Source organism: Dendrobium catenatum, unplaced genomic scaffold (genome assembly GCF_001605985.2).
Source record: "Dendrobium catenatum unplaced genomic scaffold, ASM160598v2 fragScaff_scaffold_817, whole genome shotgun sequence".
NCBI lineage: Eukaryota > Viridiplantae > Streptophyta > Magnoliopsida > Asparagales > Orchidaceae > Dendrobium > Dendrobium catenatum.
The window spans coordinates 746,383-768,799 of NW_021319279.1; the positions used below are offsets into that span (position 1 = coordinate 746,383).

General features: G+C 34.3%; 1 protein-coding gene across 1 annotated transcript; it reads left to right on the forward strand.

Annotated features, from left to right (window-relative positions):
• Positions 1-503: 503 nt before the first annotated feature.
• On the forward strand, positions 504-17,761 carry LOC110101393. The gene is made up of 12 exons (XM_020829272.2): positions 504-640; positions 725-898; positions 1,169-1,253; positions 1,934-2,124; positions 3,240-3,322; positions 13,345-13,390; positions 13,486-13,542; positions 13,611-13,665; positions 13,755-13,855; positions 13,947-14,010; positions 14,090-14,223; positions 17,332-17,761. The coding sequence occupies exons 2-12, from the start codon at positions 821-823 to the stop codon at positions 17,503-17,505; spliced, it is 1,068 nt and encodes a 355-aa protein (XP_020684931.1). The 5' UTR covers positions 504-640; positions 725-820; the 3' UTR covers positions 17,506-17,761.
• Positions 17,762-22,417: the final 4,656 nt, after the last annotated feature.

A 22,417-nucleotide genomic window follows, 5' to 3' on the forward strand; every position in this document is an offset into this window, starting at 1 on the left:
CTGTAGCTCAGAGCTTTGGTTTTCATTACTCTTGTATCTCTAGTTTGGATAAAAAAGATTTTGTCTAGATAATCATCATTTCTCATCTTCTCTCTTTTTTCTCATCTTCAAACTTTATCACATTCTCCCCCATAGGCTCTGAGTAGCACAAAGAATGGCTCGACATCATCCAGTGGACAAAATAAGGTTCAAGACTTTGTGTCCACTTTTTTATTCGATGAAGAACACGTCCATGCAATTATAATTAAAAGTAGCTATAAAGTCCTAACAAAATAAAAATATTAAATTATTATGAATTATATATAATAGGTGCCGTGATCATATTAACAAATTTAGCAATGAAAATATATTTTTCTCATATAAAAATTTGAATCAAGAAAACAATAACCTACCAACTAAATTCGGATCGACCCGAAACGCCGCATCTAAAGCCGTCTGTCGACAAGAACCATGCGAGGTCGACACGTATCGCGCAAACACTTCACACACATCCCATTCTCCTCCGTCGGTACTCGGTCGTAAATTTCAAGCCAGCACTGATGCTGATGCAGAGTGAAATCTCATCTGCTCCGAAGGTCCCATGGTTATCCAAGCCAATATTCACCGTCATCATCGACGTTGCAAAGCTTTTCGAACTAAGGCACGTCATCTCACTTTTTAACTTTTATCCACTATTTTATTCCTAGGGTACTAATAAAAAAACCTCGCCTTGCTTTTATCACAGAGCTTTATGGGTCTCCAGTTTTTTCAGTTCGGATAACTGTTGTGGGTGAAAAATTAGGGTTAGAGCCTTCGGCTAGATGCAATTTCCTACTGGGGAATGCAGAAGGCAACGGTGCCCAGAAGTTCAGCGTATCTCACCGCGCTATCTCAGGAGATCGAGAGGAAGCTCCAAAAGGTGAGATTTGTTTTTATGATCAACTATTTCATTGCGCCGCATCAGGAGTTCAAGAGAACCCTCCAAAAGGGGAGCTTTTTTATTTCTGATCGAACTATTTGTAACCGAGTTCGTTTTTGGGGCTCGATTTGGCTGTTACGAATGAAGGTCATGAGAATTGACTGGAAAACCAAAATGGATATGTTGGGTTTGGAATTGGCTGTCTCTAGTTTTTATTTTGTTGGTGGAAGAGATCGTGGTTTGATGTATTTGTCGCTACTGCCTTTCCAGGCACTGAACATTCCGTCCCACAGGCTTGAACTGTTGCAGCAACTGTTTGCTGATATAGCGCTAGAGATTGATGATCGAGCAAGAGGTACGGCTTTTCCTTTTAGAAATTAAAATAAAAAATGAAGGTTTTTTGATATGACGTTGCAAAGTTGTATGGATAGATGTGTTTATTTCAATTAGTTCATTTAGGCTGTTCTGCTAGTGACATGGATTTGATACAAAGAAGTGTCCTGCCGTATGACACAGAAATTTTAGTGAAAATCTATGCTAGTTTGATGTTTTTATTCGCCTGTCTAAGTAGTACTTTGGGTTGTTCCTAAACATACCAGCCTACCAACACATCTTCACGCAACAAAGAGAAGAGTAATGAGAGAGTTGGTGCGTTCATATCAACTATATTAGCATACCAACACTAGTAAACCACCAAAAATATTTCTTATTCTACTATTTTTTTCTCTATCCATTGTTTCTTGCATGTTATTGAACTAAACATCGATGTGCTTTCTTATTCAAACATTCATTATGTGCCATGCAAATAGGTGAATCATGATTTCACTTCCACATTTATGTGTTAGCAGAGATTTGTATGTGCAACATGCTATAGTTTTTGTATACTTTATGTATTTAAAATCTGTCAAGAAATATATGTTTCTACCAAATCAACCCTTCTAATTTATCACGTGAATATTGATAGAGTGATTTGCTTGAGATATTTGATAATTGATGGCTGTGAATGCCTTATTATTTTTATTTAATTGGAAACAGAAATAATTCTTAGCAAGGGTGAAGATGCTGATGCAGATGAAATTACTGAAAGCAATTTATGCTTTTATGATGTTCTGGCAAACCATTTTCTCATTAAGCCTGAAAATGGGCAGAGCATTCTTAATTTGATCGTTCTACTATGGAGCCAATCTTTTGCTTCACATATATTTGCCCTCCTTTTCCATAAATGGGTATGTCTCTACGGTCAAATTCTTGTTATAAAATCATCTAATTGCTTTGCATTTATTTTTTGTGATTGAACCGATGTTGTTGGGACAAGGCTTTGCCAACGGTGATGATGTGATCTTATTGTTCATCACAGATGAATTTATCTTCTTTTTTTTTTTCTCTTTTCAATTATGACAGACAAAGCTGTTCAATTCTTAGTTCTTTTTGTTTTCTTTAATTAGATTTGCCTTATTTTGTTTAAAAGGTTCTAATGTTGATTTATAAATTGGGATGATTACTTATTTCCATAAAAGCACAAAATTTTCATTTATCTTTTGAAAGATTTGACTATCAAAGCAATTCAAATGCCCACAATGTCTCCAAAATAATGACAAGCTTTTATTTCTTGGGATATTATAATTATCTGGAATTGTTTTAAGTTATAATTATCAGGTTACATACCAAAATGTGACAAATAAATGGAAAATACCATGGGTTTTCTGAAAGTGATGTTTTAACCTTTGTTGGAAATTATGGTTTATTTACTGTTGCGTTGCTTCAATATTTCTCTTATTGTGATTCATCTGGGAAACATATGTTGGAAGACCCTACCTCAGCTAATGCTGACTCCATTGCATCTTGACCAGGAAGAATGCAAGAATGAAATTGTGGAGCATTTCTGCATGAAAGCCTGGTCTGCCTTATGTCGGTAACATTAAAGTGGTATTTTAGTGCTTGATTTGATTGATGAGGGGAGAGCATATTAGTTATTTTAATATTTATAATATGTCTACTTAAGCTTTGAAAGCTTTTAGTTCATGGATAAATACACTCTATACATAATAATTCATCTTTGAAATATGTTGTTTTCAAGCAATTCCAGATAATTTCTTGTTAGTGGAACGTTAAAAATCTTTTATGACACAAATATATGTGTTTGTTTTCTCTTCATTTTTGAGATTATGTAATTCTGTAATTGCTTTGTGTTTGATTTATATATATTTGCAATATTAAAAGTCAACAATTGTAGGAAAACAAAGCTGCCTCTCTGAAGTAGTGAAAACAGTCGATTACTTGTATTGTTTTGTTTCCCTTCTTCAATGAGTCCTTACCCACAAGCTTTGCTCTCAATTTACAGTTATTTGAAGTTCCTATTGAAAATCCTGAAGCTCTCTTGCGATATGGTTCTGCCCTTGTTCAAGGTGCAACTAATGTCTTCTGGTATGCAAGTTTATTTTAGATTTTGTTATATTAGCTTTTTTAGCAGATTTTTTATATGCCTGGTCTTGGAAAACAATACTTTCTAGTTTATTATTATCAACGAGAATGGATCTTGGATTATTCGTGTTGTGCAACAACATGTGGTCTAGCCTCCTTGATGAACACCGCAGTCTTCACTCTATGCCTGAATTTTTTTTTCACCCCAAGAGATTTGATACATATCAAATCCATTATCCTTGTCAGCATTGCTATCCGGCAGAACATTGGACCTAACCACCTTGCTGATTTCATGTATATGTGCTTGTCATGCCACATGAGATGTATGCTATTTTATGATATTGCTTGGGGTTAGATTAATCTCCCTCATAAATAGTGGATCCTTGTGTTAGATGTTTGATGAAGATTAAAGCTGATAGGTTGAGCACTGACAATCTCTACATTGCTCATATTGTAATTGCATAATGACATCATTGTTATTTTTCTAGGTTTCTTGTTGATCTAAGTATATTAAGAGGACTAAGTCAAGAGGGTTGTCATCTTACTGGCTTGGTTGATGTTAGGGACCCATGTTATAATATTGAGGCCTTTGCCATTGTTGTAATCTCATATCATCATGTCCTCCTAAATATCAAGTTGGTAATAATATATCTATGTTATAGAGTATGCTTTTAACTATTCATTATATTAAATGCAAGCAATCACGGCAGCAATGATGGGAGATGTGTTTTAGTTGAAAGCTTTACATTATGTATTTGAGGCTTGGTTAGTTTTGTAGTTATGAGCCTCTTTGTGTACTGGAGACCTTTTGGATATTGGATGTCTAGGCACGTTGAGTTTACTTTTATTGATATGTTTAGTCATTGGATTTTGAATAATTGTTCTGGGGATCTACTATGATTTTGCTTTTTCAACATTGAAAGGCTTAAATTTTTATCATTCTTTTTGGCTTGAAAAAATTTAGTTCTAACAGTGAAACTTTTTGTTTTTTTTTTTAAAATGTAAATTTGGGTTAAATTACTATGCTTCCTGCAAGTTAATCAAGGAATCATAACAAACAACTTTGTCTTTCCAAGGCATAACATCTTATAATATCCACATCAATAGTAGACTCGATTTCATCATTTATAATAGCTTCAGAAATAAGGTGGTTAGATTTGTCTGATAAGATACTTGATGTGAATTTACAAGTAATTTGAAAAAAGAATAATTCATTATATTTCTTGCTGTTAATTTTTTAAAATTTCATGTAGAATTAACTTAGCCCTTGATTTATATTCCACGTTTCCTATTCAAATAACAGTAGACATATAATTTTCATAGTTAGCCTTTAATTTTCTATGAATATATTCACACAAATCAGACATATTACATGAATCGTTCAATATGAAACAAGTAATAAATACTAGGTATGTGTCCTTATGGACAATAATAATAATATTTTTCCTCATCTTAGATGATGAGATAATAACAAAATTGAAAACAGACAAACTACACAAATTTGATGTCCCTATAGTGATGAATAACCATTTTAAAGAATAATGACTCAAATGACTTTAATATTAGTGACAATAGTTTTTTTTTTTTACATTCATCCAGATGGATGTAATTTTAAAGTTTAAGTTTTTCTTAAGGCCCCTAGTTAAGAAATTTTGTTGAAATATTAATGCATTTTAACCTCATTAATTTTTTATTTATGAATTTTAAGTCTAGGACTCAAGAATAAAATAAATCAATAAAAATCAATCTTAGTTTGATTGCTAGAAATGACCTTGTTAGAATTTTTCATTTATAGTCAAAATAAAGTAAAATATTTTTCTAGGATTAGATGGGGGCATTTAAAGAGCACTCACAAAAATATTTTTGAGAGTCAGATTTTAAATCTTAAGATTTTATCTATGCATGATGAAGCTAATGTTATGTGGGAAAAAGTGACTAGTGATATTAAGAATGTTATAAAAGATGTGCTTGAAGTATTATAAGAAAAAAGTTTTTAATAATAAAAATAGTCGGTGGTGGAATCAAAATGTGCAAGAAAAGATAAAAAAATATAAAACTTTGTTATGAAAATTGATTAGATGCAAAAATTATAAAATTGAGAAAGATATAAAGATGCATGTAAGAGGTTTATAAAGCAATATGAGATGCAAAAATCATAGCTTTAATGATTTATTAATAGATTAAATATTAAAGAGGGAAAAAGGTATATATATATAAAGTTAGTCAAATAAAGATATATGAGTAGTAAGGATTTAGTTCAAGCGAAGTGCTTTAAGGATAAAAGTAAAAAAAGTTCTTTTATTAGAAGAGGATATTCAACAAAGGTTGATAATATATTTTGCTAAGCTTTTCAATAAAGATTTTGAGAATACGATTGACTTTGGTGACCTTAGCACCCCAAATAAAAATAGAGATTTTTGTTTTTATCTGAATTTAAGTAAAATTAAAGGTAGAGCGGCTTTACAGAAAATTAAGTGTGGAAAAATTGTTGGACCTGATGATATTTCAATAGAGGTGTGGAAATCCTCAGGAGATGAAAGAATTTATTGGCTTATTATACTTTTTTATATTATTTTAAAGGCTAAAAATATGTCAGATGAGTAAAAAATGAGTAAGTTGATTCCTATTTTTAAGAATAAAGGTGATTCACAAGATTGTGCGAATTATAGAGGAATTAAGTTAATGTGTCATACTTAAAGCCGTTGAAGAGAGTTACAGATGGAGCATATGCTACGATGGGATACTAATGTTTCTCAAAATCAATTTGGACTCATGACGGGTAGATCTACTATGGAAGCAATTCAGTTGTTGAGAGGTTTGATGGAGAAGTATAGAGAGAATGAGTATCTATTTATGATATTTATTTATTTAGAGAGCATATAATTAATTTCCAAGAGAAGTTCGATGGGGAATTCTAGAAAAAAAGGGGTTAATAATACTTATATTCAAGTCATTAAGGACATATATGCAATAGTTGTTACTTGTATTCAAACACAAGGTGGTTTGTCCAAGTTTTTTCTTATTTCAATTAGATTACATCAAGGAGTAGCTTTAAGCCCATATCTTTTTGCTTTATTCATGGATGTTCTTACTACACATTTACACGAGGATTTACCTTATTGTATGTTTTCTGCTAATGATATTCTTTTTGTTGATAAGACTAGAGAGGGAGTTGAAGGTAAGCTTGAATTATGGAGGTTAACCTTAGAGTCTAAAGGTTTTCATTTGAGTAGATCTAAAACCAAATACATGGATTGTAATTTTAGTAGTAATCTATGTTGCACCGATACGGATACGACGACATGGATACGACACGATACGGACACGGGACACGCCAATTCTTAAAAATACAGGATACGAGTACAGTGCGGACACGTCATTATAATTTATAAATTATACATAAAAATTAAGAAAACAATCAAAGCATAATATTTGAAATTACAAAATAAAAATGAAAGCAACATCATTTGTAGCTTATAATATCAAAATAAAAGTAAGCCTTAAATGTCTACTACAACAACAAAAGCATAAACATAAATTTTCTAGCACATGTAGTTTCAAATATTCAATAGGAATGATATGATTAGCTTCTTCAGTGGTTTGTCTTTGAATTTCTATATCATCTTCAATAAATATCATAGCTTTTAATTAAGGCTCATGAAGTAAAAGATTTGCAATTTCTAATATTCCCATACCATTAAGAGACTCAATTCCATCTCGAAAATGAGAGAACCTCGCTCGTAGCGCTGAAGTATATACGATGCTGTTGACCCGTCTTTATCCCAAAACAAAAAAAAAATCAAAAAAATCAAATATCTTACCTACTCTGCCATCCCACGTCGAGCCGTTCACTCGCATGTCGCGGACACGACCGCGACACTTCTCCCACGTCGCCTGCACGATACATTCGCATCGTTAAAAGGGAGAGGAAACGAAGGCCGGTTGTTGGTTCCCTCTGTCCCTCACACGCATCGCTGCTTCGGCTCCTTCGTGTCATTTCGTCTACGCTCCAGCGCCGACTTTCCCTCCCAATCGATCGAAAGTTACGATACTTTGATCGGAAGAGACGACTGGAGCTCGTCGACTGTGAAGCAACTTCCTCCCGTTCGCACGCTTCTCCGGCTCTTCCGTGGTCGATCGACTTTGCTCCTCCGACGTCCCTTCCCTGTCGAATCGAAGGCTCCGACCTTTCGATCAGAACCAGCGACGGGAGTCGCTCACTGTGAGGCTTAGACGCGGCCGTCCGACTTTGCTCCTTGACAACTTTCCATTCCGGTCGGATCGGAAGTTATACATTTCAATTAGAAGTACGACGGGAGCTCGCCGATGTGAAGGTAACTCTGTCCCCTCTCACGCGCATCTTCGGCCAAATCCTTTGAATCCGTCGAACAGAGGGATTATTTTTATTTTTATTTTTTATTATATTATATTATATGAAATTGTACCTGCAAAGACTCTAGAAAACTTTGAACACTCATTTGAAGATACCCTTGGGCTCAAGTTCAAATATACTAAGTGTGGAAGACACTAAAATTGAACAAGACTTGGACTGCAGAGGACTTATACCTGAACTTGCATCCTGGACTCAAATTGAACATTAATGACTTGAGCAATTCGAACTCAAGCGAGTACTTGAGTTGGACTACAAGGGACATAGAAATGAGCTTGCACATTGAAGCTCATGAACTTGATTTGAACTGGACTTAGAAGGGTTCAGATTTGAGCCCGATTTGAACATCGTTGGCCCCTCACATTCGACACCAATCAAATTACAACACCTCTTACAGATGTATTCAGTGTAGCATACAACGAATGTAAATGCCCGCTAGCGCCAGCAATCATTCGACCGAGAACAAATACATAGAGCTCGTGCAAGCATAAGGTGATTGATTGGCACATTAAGTGCAAATACCTACGAGCCCTTGTAGGAGGCCCGTTGTATGTTCGACACATGTTTGTGGGCAAAATGTGAAATATTTGCAACATTTCACAAATATGTACGAGCACGATATAATAGACTCCTACGACAATCCTTACAAATGCCTGTTGATTGAGTTGGCAATACGGGAGACCAATGATGGAGGATCTGTCCCTGCAGCAAATGCAATCGTCAACCACCTGAGATCTGTAAAAGATGGGTGTGATGTAAGAACAATGGGTCTTCTACAAACACTTTTAAGAGATCGTAGTGAATACAACGGTCCCCTCCAAGTGAATACTTGTGGATAACAACAGTGTATTGTAAGTACAACGAACCACTGTGGGCACAAGTGCAGATATCACCTATGACAACGGTGATCAAGATCTTCAAGTGCCTTGGGTACAAGGGCGACTCTATGTACGAAAAAGACACCTCCTGGAAGAAGGAAATAGATGTTCAAACAAATTAGAACTAAACTCCCTAGTGTTTCAAAGTTTCCTTTTGGTTCTATCCTTGGGAAGAGAATAGCTCTAGCGTTCACAAATATCAGAAATAACAAGTCCACTATACTAAAGATCATGAAAAGAGCTCTTTTCAAGGCAGCAGTCACTGACTTCAAAGTCTAGAAGAAACCCTCCCCGGTGAATGAGAAAAGGGGGAGTCAACATCAAGATGAGGAGATGCCTCCTAACATCAAGACCATACCGCCACCGGATCCGCAATACTCGTACTAGCGGACAGAAGGTATGTATAAGTTCTCAAATGAAAAGTTGTGTGCATCCAAATGATAGTTATATGCACAATTACAATTATTTCAAAGTACCTCTGCATGTGCACCGTAGCTTGTATACACAGGTACACAAAGGGGTATGTCAAATCAATGAAATTCCCAAACACCCGCATGGGCCCCGGCGAGCGTGTTATTAGTACACACGTGACGTCTAGGGATGCTGCGCGGGTTGACAAGTGAATTCAAGTTCGAACCCGATCCTTCTATGCCGATCTATAAGAGTCGACAAGGTTCGAACCTTCAAACAAATATACGGTTGTGGCAACCGATGTATTTATTTTAATACATTCATATTAGGTCTTCAAGGTCTATAATAGTATGAATTCACTAATAAAGGTATAAAGCCTACGAAACCCGATCCTCCTAGGCATATAAATAGGAGTAGACAGGGTTCTAATCATCAGATAAATATGCGGTCATGAATTTGACCGGAATATTTATTTTATACATTCATATCAGGCTTTCAAGGCCTTTATCAAAGAAAATTCATAAACAAAGGCATGAAGCCTACGAGAAGCCTGATCCTCGACCAACAGCTTGGCCGTGTTGACAAGGTTCAATCAACAAAAGAGAAATGACCCCAAACACCCTGATAATGGCCGTGTTGAATGTAAATCTCAACCAGAGGGGTTAATTTCAGACATTTTTCAAATGTCTCTCAAAAGTCCATTTAATCCAAATCTCCACCCAAATAGTCCAAAACCCAACAAATTCCAATTCCAGATATTTAAAATCAAAATTCGATCCATCAATCTCTTAAAGCAAAATCCATCAATCATCCGCAATAGTTTGCCGTGGTGGACAAATTCAAACATAACTTCAGCTCACAAAGAGCCAAATGCCTAGTCGAAAATATCACTAGGATCCATTCTCAAACAATTTTTTGCCAGTAAGGACGTGGTACGTGTCCTCTAAACAGGTCGGTTTGCGGTAAATGGCACCGCAGGATAAACGGTTATGACCCCGGGGTCCTCTGAACGAGTGTTTTGTCGCCAATTGCGCACGACGAAATACCGGTTATGGCCAGAGCCAATACGCTTCTTAGTGACATCAAATCCTTGAGATATGAATCAATAGGATATGATCGATAGGGCACAAAGCCTTCTGTTAGCTAAGGTGGATTCAATTTGTCCCCTTAGACAAACATTCACCCTGAGTTATACAAGGTACCCTTGGACGAAGCAACCCATGGCTGCCGACAAGGATCTCTTCTATCAGCTTGGGTCGACTACCTCCTCTGACTTAAGTTAGACCAGGGGACCACGATGCGCCGGGACCGACGGAACCCATGGGATCTTGATCGGGGTCCATCCATCCATTCCCCACCATCCGCTTTAAATGTAAGATGGTGTAATTTTCATTTTAAATATCAAACTTTCAAATTCCAAATCCAAATCCAGTTCTCAAATTCCATATTCATGTTGCTACTATATGCCAGATAACACGTATCTCTATGTATCTGATTGACGACTAGCCTTAATCGAAAGTTCTCTCTCGTGATCGAGAGGGATAATTAACTATAGGGGATTGCGCCTATAGGAAACCAGAACTCAGATCATAAAGTCATCACAAAATGAGGGCGAAATCTTTGGGTAGTGTCTTATCTACAAACCCATCTGCCTTCCAAAATTTACCTCGGAACTTATTTAGTTAAAACTCCCTCGCCGAAAGATAAAAGCAAATCAATCGCGCGGCGGGGAGGCTGGGGCCGAATTTTCGGAGCCCACAGATGCGCCTTTTTTCAGATTTTTTTTTATTTTTCAACGGACACACGTATTGGATATACGTATCCTTTTGAAATTAAATAGTATTTTAATTGGATACGACAAAGACGTATTCGACATGTATCAGTGTCGTATCACTGTATCGACGTATCGGATACAACACACCTTAATCAATAAGTGTATCGGTGCAATAAAGGTAGTAATTGATCTTGTGTTGGATTGTAATTTTGGGTGATCAAGTCATTAATAAGTGTGCACGTTTTAGATATCTTGGTCTATTATTCAGAATAATGGTAAAGTATATAGGGTTATTATTTGTAGAATTTAAGTTGGATGGTTGAAGTGGAGGAATGCATCAGACTTTTTGTATGATATAAAAATACCCCTCATACTTAAGAAAAATTCTATAAGATGGATGTGAGACCTGCAGTGCTTTATGGTGCAGTTTGTTGGCCACTAAAAGAAAAGTGTAATATTAAGTTAAGTGTTGCAGAGATGAGGGTGCTCAAATGGTTGAGTGGCTTTAGTCTTATAGGCAGGATACGAAATGAGCATATACGCGAAAAGGTTGGTGTAGCTCCAGTGGCCGATAAGATTAGAGAGAGTTGCCTTAGATAGTTTGGTTACATAAAACAGTGTCCTTCTGATGACATGGTTAGGAGAGTAGATGTATTAGATTTGACTTATGTTAAGAAAGATATATGTAGACCTAAAAATACTTGGTTGGAAAATATTAGAAATGACTTTTCTTTCTTAGATTTAAATGAGAATTTGACTCTTAACGGGACAAAATAGAGAAAAATGATTCATGTAGCCGACCCCACATATTGAATAAAGGCTTGATGTTGTTGTTGTTGTTGTCGTTGTCGTCAATTCAACTTGTTCAATTGATTTGTCATCTTCAAAAGGAATTATATGCTTACTTTCATTTTAGGAATCATTTTGTCAGTTTGGCAATTGACTCTTCAACTACAATATGCATGATTTATTTGGCTCGACATACAACTCACATAGCAGCTCATATTCATAATCAATATTAGATTTAGGTTCTACTTGCAGTTTAGTTCATTTGTGATCTTAAGTTCAATTGTAATTTCAAATCCAATGTTTAGTTGAAATTTAGATATGGGGTTAATCCTTTAAAGAAATTTGATTTCAGGCTCAAATTCCAGCTCTTCTTCAAATATAGGTTCAGTTTCATTTTTAGTTTTAGACATAATTTTTTTTAGAGGTTTAATTTCAGATATTATTTTGACATAATGGTATATTCAAATTCTAATTCACGTATGATCTCATGTTTATATTCAATTCCTAACTCAAATAGCAGCTCTTATTCAAGTTTGGGTTCAAGCAAATAATAATGTTCAAATATAGATAGATTCAAATTCAACACAGTGAGATATAGATTCATTGTAGTTGGAAATCTTCTTATATAACTAATGCATTATTGAAATGATATTTATAAATTTTAGTTTCTTTTATAAGCTTTGATTTAGTTATGCATGTTTCCCTCGTTGGTATAGGTTGATATGCTTGAAGGGGAGAAGGTAATGATTATTCTTTAGTTATTTTAGTTATTGGTGTGATAGTCGTAACAAATTCTAGTATCTCCACATTAAGTATCTAGATAAAATCTTAGATGATATTGTTGTTTCTTTATAGCTTAATTCATTGTTAATCTCTATTCTAAAATCTTTTATAAAATAATTAATGGTAATAAAATATTATCAAAGCAAATAATTTTTAGTTATCAAACTTGTAAAACTATCATAATTTCGCACACACCATGCTCATCTTGCTTATAATTCTGAAAGTGTTCATGCAATTAATCCATATACTCTCTAAGTACAAATATTGCGCCTTAAGTTTGTGTTTAGGTCAACCCGTACAGATTTAGTTTCACTTATAGTAATCACCAAAACGATAAAGCACGACCCTATAGTTTTGATTTAGCACATTTAAATCTTATGGAATCAAATGGGTGCAAAACTATGAATGCAAAACTATATCTAATGTTAAAATAAATAATAATAATTAATAATAAAAACCATTAGCTCTGATATCAATTTGTTGTAGGACGTCTAGTCTAATGATTATGAATGCAAAACTACTACTTTCATCATATCCTTGTAAGGAGTTCTATCTTTAAAGATGTGATATATTCACCATTTCCTTGATATGGTGTATTCTGTTTTTTTCCCTTTAAGTACTTTCTATGAAAGATCCTAGTGTCAATTCAGCTTGTTTTTTTGTTGATGCTTTCGTAGATGGTTATTTATTATGCCATTCCATCATTTAAGGTTATTTAAATGCCTCGGGGGTTATGAAAAGCATATTTGTGTTCTTTGACTTCATGTTCTCTTTTTTTCTTTCTATCAAAATTAAACTTGTGTTTCTTGTCACACTTTAAAAAGTATGAATAGTTCCTCTTGCCTATTGTTCTATTCGGTTTATTATTTTTTAATTTCTTCTTTTCGTTGGACATTCTACTCAATTTATTATTTGGGTTTGTATCTTTTAGTTTTAGTTTTGTTTCCTCTATTACAATGTTAATCTGATCCAGTTCATTTTGTTTGCTTATCTTTGGCAGGATTGACATCCAAACAAATTCAAGACGTTTTTTATCTCTGTTTCGTGTGAGATGCTTGTCCTGTTTTCTATCTTCAACAACCCCTATCCTCTATATATAGATTTCCTTGTCTGATAGCATTTTTTTCTTTGGCAAAAACAGTATCTTCTGGAAGATGTTGCTCTAGTACCTACTCGCCTGGAAAAAATATCGTTGCAGGTACCATTTGCCTTTTCTGTCAACTGCACAAGGAAATGACAACTTACTTCCATTTATCACTTTTGTAGGCTCGTCGAGATCTGTTTCATCTTCTTTCCAAATTTTTATTTTTTTACAACTTTGGTATGTTTCATTTGTTTTCCAATATGCTAATTTTTTGTTTGTTGTATTTTATGTTGTGAACGCTTTGTTAATATCTTTTCATGATGTAGATCACATGCTTGAAAGATTCTTGAAGCATTTTCCTATCTTTACAAATACCTTTTTGATTGGGGGTCCTGTTGATGTTTTTGTGATTGAGCTTACTGATCAGGTATCGTCATTATGAATGCTATACCGAGTGTACAGTATTTGCCACATTTTTTACATGGATGATCTTTCTTTCCCTATCATGTTCTTTCCAGCTTCAAAAGCTGAAGGTGGAGCCAGTACTTCTACATTACCTCTCCAGTTTGAGAGCCCTCCAAGGTAACTATAATAGCGTTACTTACTACTGAGCTGGAGCTTGCTTGCATATAATTTAATAAGTTACGTATGTGTCCTTGAGGTCTTGAATTGAGGATGACTACTAGTACGAGATTGAAGGCCTGTCTCTATAGTTTCACTTCTCCTGGAGGGCCTATGTATCCTACACGAGCTGTTCGCCATGCAGCCTGGGGTTCATTGGATCTTCTATTTCCTGTGAGTAACCTTTCTCCTACTTTCGTCATATCCTTGTAAGGAGTTCTTCTGCTTTTAAAGATGTGATATATTCACCATTTCCTTGATATAGTGTATTATGTTTTTTTCCCTTTAATTACTTTGTATGAATGATCCTAGTGTCAATTAAGCTTGTTGTTTGTTCATGCTTTCATAGATGGTTATTTATGATATTTAGGGGCGTAAAATGAGTAAATAAAGTTTAGAGAATGGATAATAGGAACGCAATTAGTTTTAGTTATAGTTGTCTAAATCTTGTACCAATCCTAATCAACAATAATTGATATAATTAATCTATGTACGTAAGAAGGAATGAAGTGCAATAAAGTGCGTAAGTTGAAACATTTACAATGCATATTGTAGATTGAATATTTTATACATAAGTTCAAAAAAAAGAAAAAAATTGTAGATTGAATATCCCGTAAAGTTTCACCTTTTAGGCATGGAGTTAATCAATTATGATAAGAGAAGTCTGAATGACAAAAATCAAGTATTGTGCTGAATTTAGGCACCTACAAGAAGTCAACTTGACAAAAATCCTAATATTGAGCAAATTGTAGGCATCCCAAAGAAGACTAAGCTACCTATTCCCAATAAAATTAGGCAATCAAATTCAAAAATTACCTCAGAGAACTGTAGATAAAAAAACTCAGTGCTGAGCAAAATTCAGGTATTGTAGAGAACTCTAGATGAAAATGATCTAGTCTTGAGAAAAGGCAGGCAACTTGGAGAACTCTAATAACAAAGGCCTAATCTTGAGAGAAATTTAGCCACCCTATAGCTATTTTGATTAGGACGACCTAGTCCCAACAAAATTGGTAATCAAATTTAAATTATCGTAGAGACTTGGTCTTGAGCAAAATTTAGACATTCTAGAAAGTATGGGTGATAAAGATCTGCACATCTAGTTCTAGTAAATTTTGGGCAAACAAGTTCAAAATTATCCCGAGGTTTGGGATGCAAAAATTCTTCTCGTAGTAGTCTGATTTCTGCAAAACTAATCCAATCAAGCGAACCAAATATATCCCCATAGAGATCCGTGTCTTGAATTCCTCCCAATAAGGATTTGGGATATCAAAACCCCCCCTCATATGGTCAGCGACATAAAAACTTTATGTTGGTTAGGTTCAGATGCTGAGATAGGCCAAGCGCTATAAAAATATCATAGCTCATATGCTGAAATTTTTAAACCTCATAATTGATCAATGCTAATATGTATGACATACTATAGACTTACTCTGTACCTATTGGGATCTATTTGTTGGCCTTCAAAAGGTTAAAGTAGCCGATAAACTTTATAAGGACATATGCAGTCTACATTCAATATAAATATTTCCTTCTCCACTTATGTGTCCGTGCTAGTAAATTTCATTAACTCCTTCGAAAATATTTTAGTACTGGTGGGACAATTTGGTTCAATATGATCTCATATTTTATCTGAAATAGTCCAAGGTCTAAGTTGCCTAGCCTTATTTTCCATGTATCACTTGACTCAAGTTAGACATGCCTATCAATCTCTAGTCATGAGTGTGGTCTCTTTGACGGGCATAAGTTGAAAGGACCCACCCCAAGTTCAATGCAGTTAAATCAAATCAATTCTAAAATATTCCATTCAAGTCTTGACCCTGTACTCTCACAGAAGTTTCTGGCTCATTGTTCTAACTCATAAGTCTCACCCTTACGAGATATTCTATATCAGAGAGCCAAGTTCTAAGTTCTGGCTCTCAAATCAAGGCCTCAATTAATATTAGATTTCAAATTAAATCAAACTAAAGCTATAATTGCTGGGCTTCCCTTAACTAAGCTCTCACAGGCCTTTCTGATTTTGAAGTTTTAAGTATCGCACTTCCGGGCCACTCTAACACCAGAGAGCTAAGTCCTTGACCTCAAATCACAGCCTCAATTAATATTCAATTCAAACTAAATCATATCCTTGTCTTCGCTGAAATAATGGTTGTTCTACAATTCTAGGTTTTTACTATTAGCCTATTAGGTGAGGCTTTATAAAAGCATAGTACTGATGCTCATACGAAGCATATCAGATGCTGGCTCTTTCAACTTCACCAGCGGATTAGTGTTAATTTATTAAATTTTAGAGGCTAAATTGGAATTTAGAAAACATATGAAACCTATTAACTGATATTAAGTGGATATTGGAAATGATACATCATGCCTTATAATGGTGCAGAACATGAGCCAGCATTCAAAGGTTTTTTCAAAATTTTTTAGTGGGAAACAGAGGGCGATACACCATTTTACACGTGCTGCACAAGAATAACAAATCACTTCGACAATTGAATGTAGTTAAAGAGGTGAAATGAAAGGAAAATGTAATGCATGCGACGATTCAATGAAGTTTTCAAAGATGAAATATTCTGATATGAATCTCTAATATCGGCCAGTAGGTAAATAACTGTGATAGGTAGTTTGTTTTAGGTTTTATTGGTAGTTATTGAGTCAAAGGGAGTCGTTAGGAGGCGCTTCTTAAGGTTATTAGGGCATGAATGAATGAAATATTCTGATCTCTTCTTCTTTCCTCCTAATTTCTAGAGTTGTAGGCATCCTCCAATTTAACATTTATCACAATCCTATCAATAGGGTTGTATCATATTATCAAATTTATATGAATAATATAATGGATAATCTTTGGGAATTTACCAGGGCTTGCATGACTCTCTCCAGATTTCCAAGACAACAGATTAATTTATTGCTGGGTGTCTGTCTGGCGATCACCTACTGCTATTTTGGTAGGTTGCATAATAAAACAACCTAAAAGACCTTGTTGGCATTAGTACTTAAGTAATGAAAGAAAGTTACTCTGCCTTAGTAGATTCTCCATTATTTTCACATGAAATTGATAGCTGTTGGCAATCTATGAAGTATATATCCGCAGGTGTTTTTTGCGCTATGGTTAGAAAATATTAGAAATAATCTTTCTTTATTAGATTTAAATGAGAATTTGACTCTTAACATTCTCTCAATGGAGAAAAAATGATTCATGTAGCCAACCGCATGGTGGGATAAAGGCTTGATGTTGTTATTGTTGTTGTTTTTGTTGTTATTTTTTACAATTCTCTTGTATTTACACAGGTTGGGCAATATCCAAGGCACATCATCAGCTTCTTCTTTAGACTGCTTTATCCCTGGTATTGGCCCTCCACATGCTGGAACCTTATCAAAGCGTGTATAACAACTATTCTCTACTCGCTGCTTAGACTACTTTTTTCAAGTTGGGAAAGAATGACAAAATCAAGGAATGATTAAATCCCCAAAAGATTCATCTTTGTACTCAATTTTCATGGGAAACAGGATAAGAAGATGCAATAAATATCGATGCTGAAATGTGCGGGCTTTTGTTGGTACTAGACAGCCATATGCATCTCATGTTTAATCGTGTATGATACTTAGTGTGGATGTGTGTTTCTGTTTATTTTCCTTTTGACATAAAATTTTTATTTTTTTTGTTGTTTTTGAACTAAATGGTAATACAAATTTGATAAAATGGATCTTCAATTGCTCACATCTACTGTTTAAAGGATCTCTGTTTGGGAGTAAGTGTGGGGTGGAGTTGGATGAGTCAATTTGTTGTTGTGGATCTTAAATGGATAGGCTTAATAGGTTATTATTGTTATCAGTTTTAACGAGTCGGTAGTCTTTGTAGTCTATAAATACTCACCCTTAGGTAGAATTCAGATTATGCGAATTAATGAAGAAAGTTTTTGGCTTCTCTCTCTCCCTCCTAATAAATACATGGAAATGTGGTTATCATTGAACTAAGATTTTGTTTGGAATAGCTTTCTTATTACTTTCTATTGCAGCTTTTTAGTACATTTTTTTTTTTTTGAAATAAAAATTTTTTTATTAAAAAGTTGTTTTAGAAAACAATAAGAAAGCTGTCCCAAATGAAATCTAAATCTATTTTATTTTTCAATTTTAGACAAATTTGAACTTTTTGGCAAGCTCGAAGTACCTTCCTGGCTGATTGATAATTTGACATCCTCTTACTTGGGAATTTTGAGCAAGTTCAAACCTGTCTGGTTATCATTTTTTTTTCCTGTAGTTTTATTGGTTAGTTTTGTAACAATGTCCTCTTAACAAGACACAATAAAGAAAAAAAAAGAATTCATATAGCTGACTACACATAATATGACAAAGGCTTGTTGTTAATGTTTCATAATAATGTCCATCTTTGAAAGCTTTTTGGCATTAGGCTTCACAGGAAGAGGATGCTTATAGGCGTAGAGCCTGCTCATCCTACAGGCGCTGCAGGATGAGCTATCAAAGGAAGTTCTCATAAATTTTTTTATAAATGCACATTTCGAGATCTGTTTAAGGGAATTGTGCATTAAAAGTAACAATTGTTATACTTTTAATCCAGCATCAATCTCACGTATGTGAGAGATAGTTTGCTCATACATTGATCATATCCATTGAGCTGAATTAGAAATTTTTTACTTATGAGGCTATTAACGCCTATCAAAAGTAATTTCAATAACCCTAAAATAAATAAATGAATTTATGACAAGAAATTGGTCTGTCTCTCAGATGGGGGTGTGTGATGCGATAAGATAATAATGAGCTAATATAAAATTTGTTTGATTTGAAATATGATTAAGCTTTTTTATATAAAATTTAAAATAGCCCACTAATTTACATAAGTATAAATGCTAAATTAAGTTATATAGTGATAAACTAGAGTGTCAAATATAAATAGAAGTAATATACTATATTGCAATAAAATTACTATTGCTACTATAAATACATGAATTTATTCTACTGAAATGAAAATAAGATTTTTGAGTTTCTTCTACATAATGAAAGTAAGTAATAAAGTTGATACAATTTTGATAAAATATTTTAGAATGATATATGTAAACAATATATATTTTCTAATCACACTCTTAAGTGATGATATGGATTAAAGAATATACATATCTAGATCTCTATTGAGCTTGTAGGAGTGAAAAAAAAAAAAGATTGTTTGACTTTTTACAATTTTACTATCACCATAGAACCTAGAATATTCAAGCATCATATGTTTAAGCATGCAAATATTTCATTTCAATATTCCTTATTGTTCTTGCATTTCTCCATCGAGATTATATGTCACACTAGATTTTAATTACATACATGATTATTGTATGCATTAAATTTAGAAGGAGAGATATTGAAAACATCATTATTTTTATTAAATAAGAGTCTACATTAGTACTTAATATGCTCTTTATATTATAAACCCAAAATAGAAGATATAGCAAGATATGGAATAAATAACAAGAAATTTCATATTATGTTTACTCATAGAAGAATAAAGTAAAAAAAGAAGTAAGAAGTTTATCACTAGGGTTCACTAGGCCCTCCCTCTTCACCTCCTATTGCTTACTTAAAACTTAAGATTTTATTTAACCAGAGCAGAGATGGGAAAAAATTGCACCTTAAACTCATCTCCCCTAACACCAACATTAACATATAAAGCATAAATAAGGGAAGGAAGCACTAAACCTATAGAAGTAGTGCCCCTAATTATATTCAGGTACTTCTATTTATTTGCTTACTTCTGTAGACTTTCTTATTCATGATTTAGAGAAATTGAAGATAAAGGTGTTATATGTTGATACAAATCCAAAATTATTAGCTCAAATGATTATTTAGCCTACTCTACAGGAAAGAATTCAAGAAGCTAAAAAATTAGATATAGAGTATTTGAAGTTTAGTGAGTATACTAAGGCTGGTAAGAGACATGAACTCTCTTTATTTGATTTTGGAGTCATTTTCTATAATGATATATTATGGGTTCCTTATGTTGGTGATCTAAAAGTTGAAATCCTACATGAGGCACATTACTCGGGTTATATCATTCATCTAGCAAGTAGCAAAATGTATGGATATTTAAAATGTATATTTTGGCGTTCTAGATTGAAGAAAGATATAGGCGAGTTTGTTTTGAAGTGTGAGGCTTATTAGTTAGTAAAGGCAGAGCATTAATGACTAAGTGCTCTTCTGCAGTCATTACATATCCCTGAGTGGAAATGAGAAAAGGCGACGATGGAATTTACTATTGGTTTTCTAGATCGAGGCAGGAACATTATGCCATTTGGGTTGTTGTTGATCGTTTGAAGAAGTCAGCATATTTTATTCCGATCTAACAAATTGATCAAAATATATGGTGTGCCGAAGGTGATTATATCCAATCGTGATGAATGGTTTACCTCTAGATTATGGAGAGGCATTCAGTAGGGTCTCAGTACAAAATTGAATTTTAGTAAAGCTTTTCATTTGTAGATAGATGAACAATCTAAAAGGACTATTCAGGTATTGCAAGATCTTTTGAGACTCTTTGTTTTGGACTTTGGAGGCAGTTGAGAGGATCATGTCCCACTGATAGAGTTTGCATATAATAACAATTATCTTTCCAGCATTGGCATGGATCTTTATGAAGCCCTGTATGGTAGGAAGTGCATGACACCTTTATCTTTGACAGAAGTGGGTGACAGATAGGTGATAGGATCAACTTTTGTGGATGACACTACAATAAAAATTCAGTTAATCAGAGAAAAATTAAGAGCTCTATAGGATAGACATAAGAAGTATTATGATTAGGAACACAAGCTGGTGGAATTTCAGGTTGGTGTTTTTTTTTTTTATATTAAAGTTAAAAGTTTGTGAGGATTGTGAACCCTTTATAAAACTAGCTCGAGACTAACTAAGAGGGAGGGGGGGGGTGTTGAATTCGTGATTTAAAAACTTCTTTAAACAAAAAGAAAATCCCCCTTTTAAAAATTTTTTAGCATATGAAAATTTATAGTTTTATCTCTTGATGCGGAAGCAAAGTAATTTCACAATAATAAAAAATCAGAGATTTTCAACCACACAATTAATACAAAAATAAATACAAAAAATAAAGTGTAGAAAAAAAATAAAAACAAAAAAACACACCAGATTTTATAGTGGTTTAGTCAACCTGACCTACATCCACTCCTCATAACGTCTTGTTCCAAGTATGCCACTAAATCTTTAGCTCCCCATAACTAGGTGAAGAAGCCCTTATAAAATCTCTTCCACCAACCGAGTGCAGTAGAGGACCAAAACTCCTTTTATAGGAAAAGAATCTTGAGTCCTTTTTCTCACTCCAAGAGATGGAAGAGAACCACGAATCCCTTTCACCTTCTTTGGTGCAGCGGAGTAGTCGGGTCCTTTGACACCAAAGAGATCTTCTTTCTCCTGAAACTTCGCTCAAGATAAATCTTGAATTTGATGGCACTAAGATGCAAGCTTGCCAAAGCAACCATGTGAAATCCCCTCTACACTCCCTTGAAACCCACAAGGATCTTTTTTCTTTCAAACTCAACCATTTCCTCTCTCCCTTTCAATGTTCTCTCTTCAAGTTTTCTCTAAAAGAATGAAGACTCAATGCATACTAAAGGCATTTACAATGTATTTGGAGAAATCATAAAAAAGGTCTTTAAAAATTGAAAGTTCGTTAGGGATGTTAAGCCCTATAAAACTGGCCCAAGCTAACCAAGAGGGGGCTGGACGATCAGTTCTAATTAGAGAAAAATCGTCCTGAGAATAGCCATGGATATGAGTTTGCCGATATTTATCGTCCTGAAGTAACCAAGGTTTTTGAGTAGATCATCCTGGCTGATCCTGCGATCGTCCAGGATGATATGATTATATCAATCATCCTTAATTACTCCCTTGATTTCCTGATCAATTAAGGCATAATTTATGAATATCATCCATACCGATCAATGATCGTCCTAGCCGATTATTAAAAAATATAGTATACCTTAATTGTCTATGGCGGCAACTTCTTTCTGTTTTGAGCTTATCGTCCTAGCTGATACACGTATCGTCCAGGACGATCTATTAATGATGGATGCCTTAATTAAGAATCCTTATTTAGACTTTCTGTTTTAAGCCTGATCGTCCAGGACGATGTAAATATCATCCTGGCCGATATGAGTAAAAATAGAAATTCTAAGTCTCTCAAGTGTGTGTGTGTAGGGTTACTTAGCATCAGTCTCTTTGAACATTACAAATAGACTCAAGAAGAGAAAAAACAAAGTACAGACTGACTCAACCCTAAACCTACGCAATCTTGAACTAGCTTCGTTTGTTTGTCCGATCTTCGATTCCTTAAAAGTTAGAAGTAACAGACAGTCCAAGAGAATCA

Coding starts and splice junctions, on each gene's coding strand:
- LOC110101393 (XM_020829272.2), top strand. CDS start 821: ATGCAGAAGGCAACGGTGCCCAGAAGTTCAGCGTATCTCACCGCGCTA. Junction 3,323..13,344: donor GGTGCAACTAATGTCTTCTG/GTATGCAAGTTT, acceptor TATCTTTGGCAG/GATTGACATCCAAACAAATT. Junction 13,391..13,485: donor GTTTTTTATCTCTGTTTCGT/GTGAGATGCTTG, acceptor TGGCAAAAACAG/TATCTTCTGGAAGATGTTGC.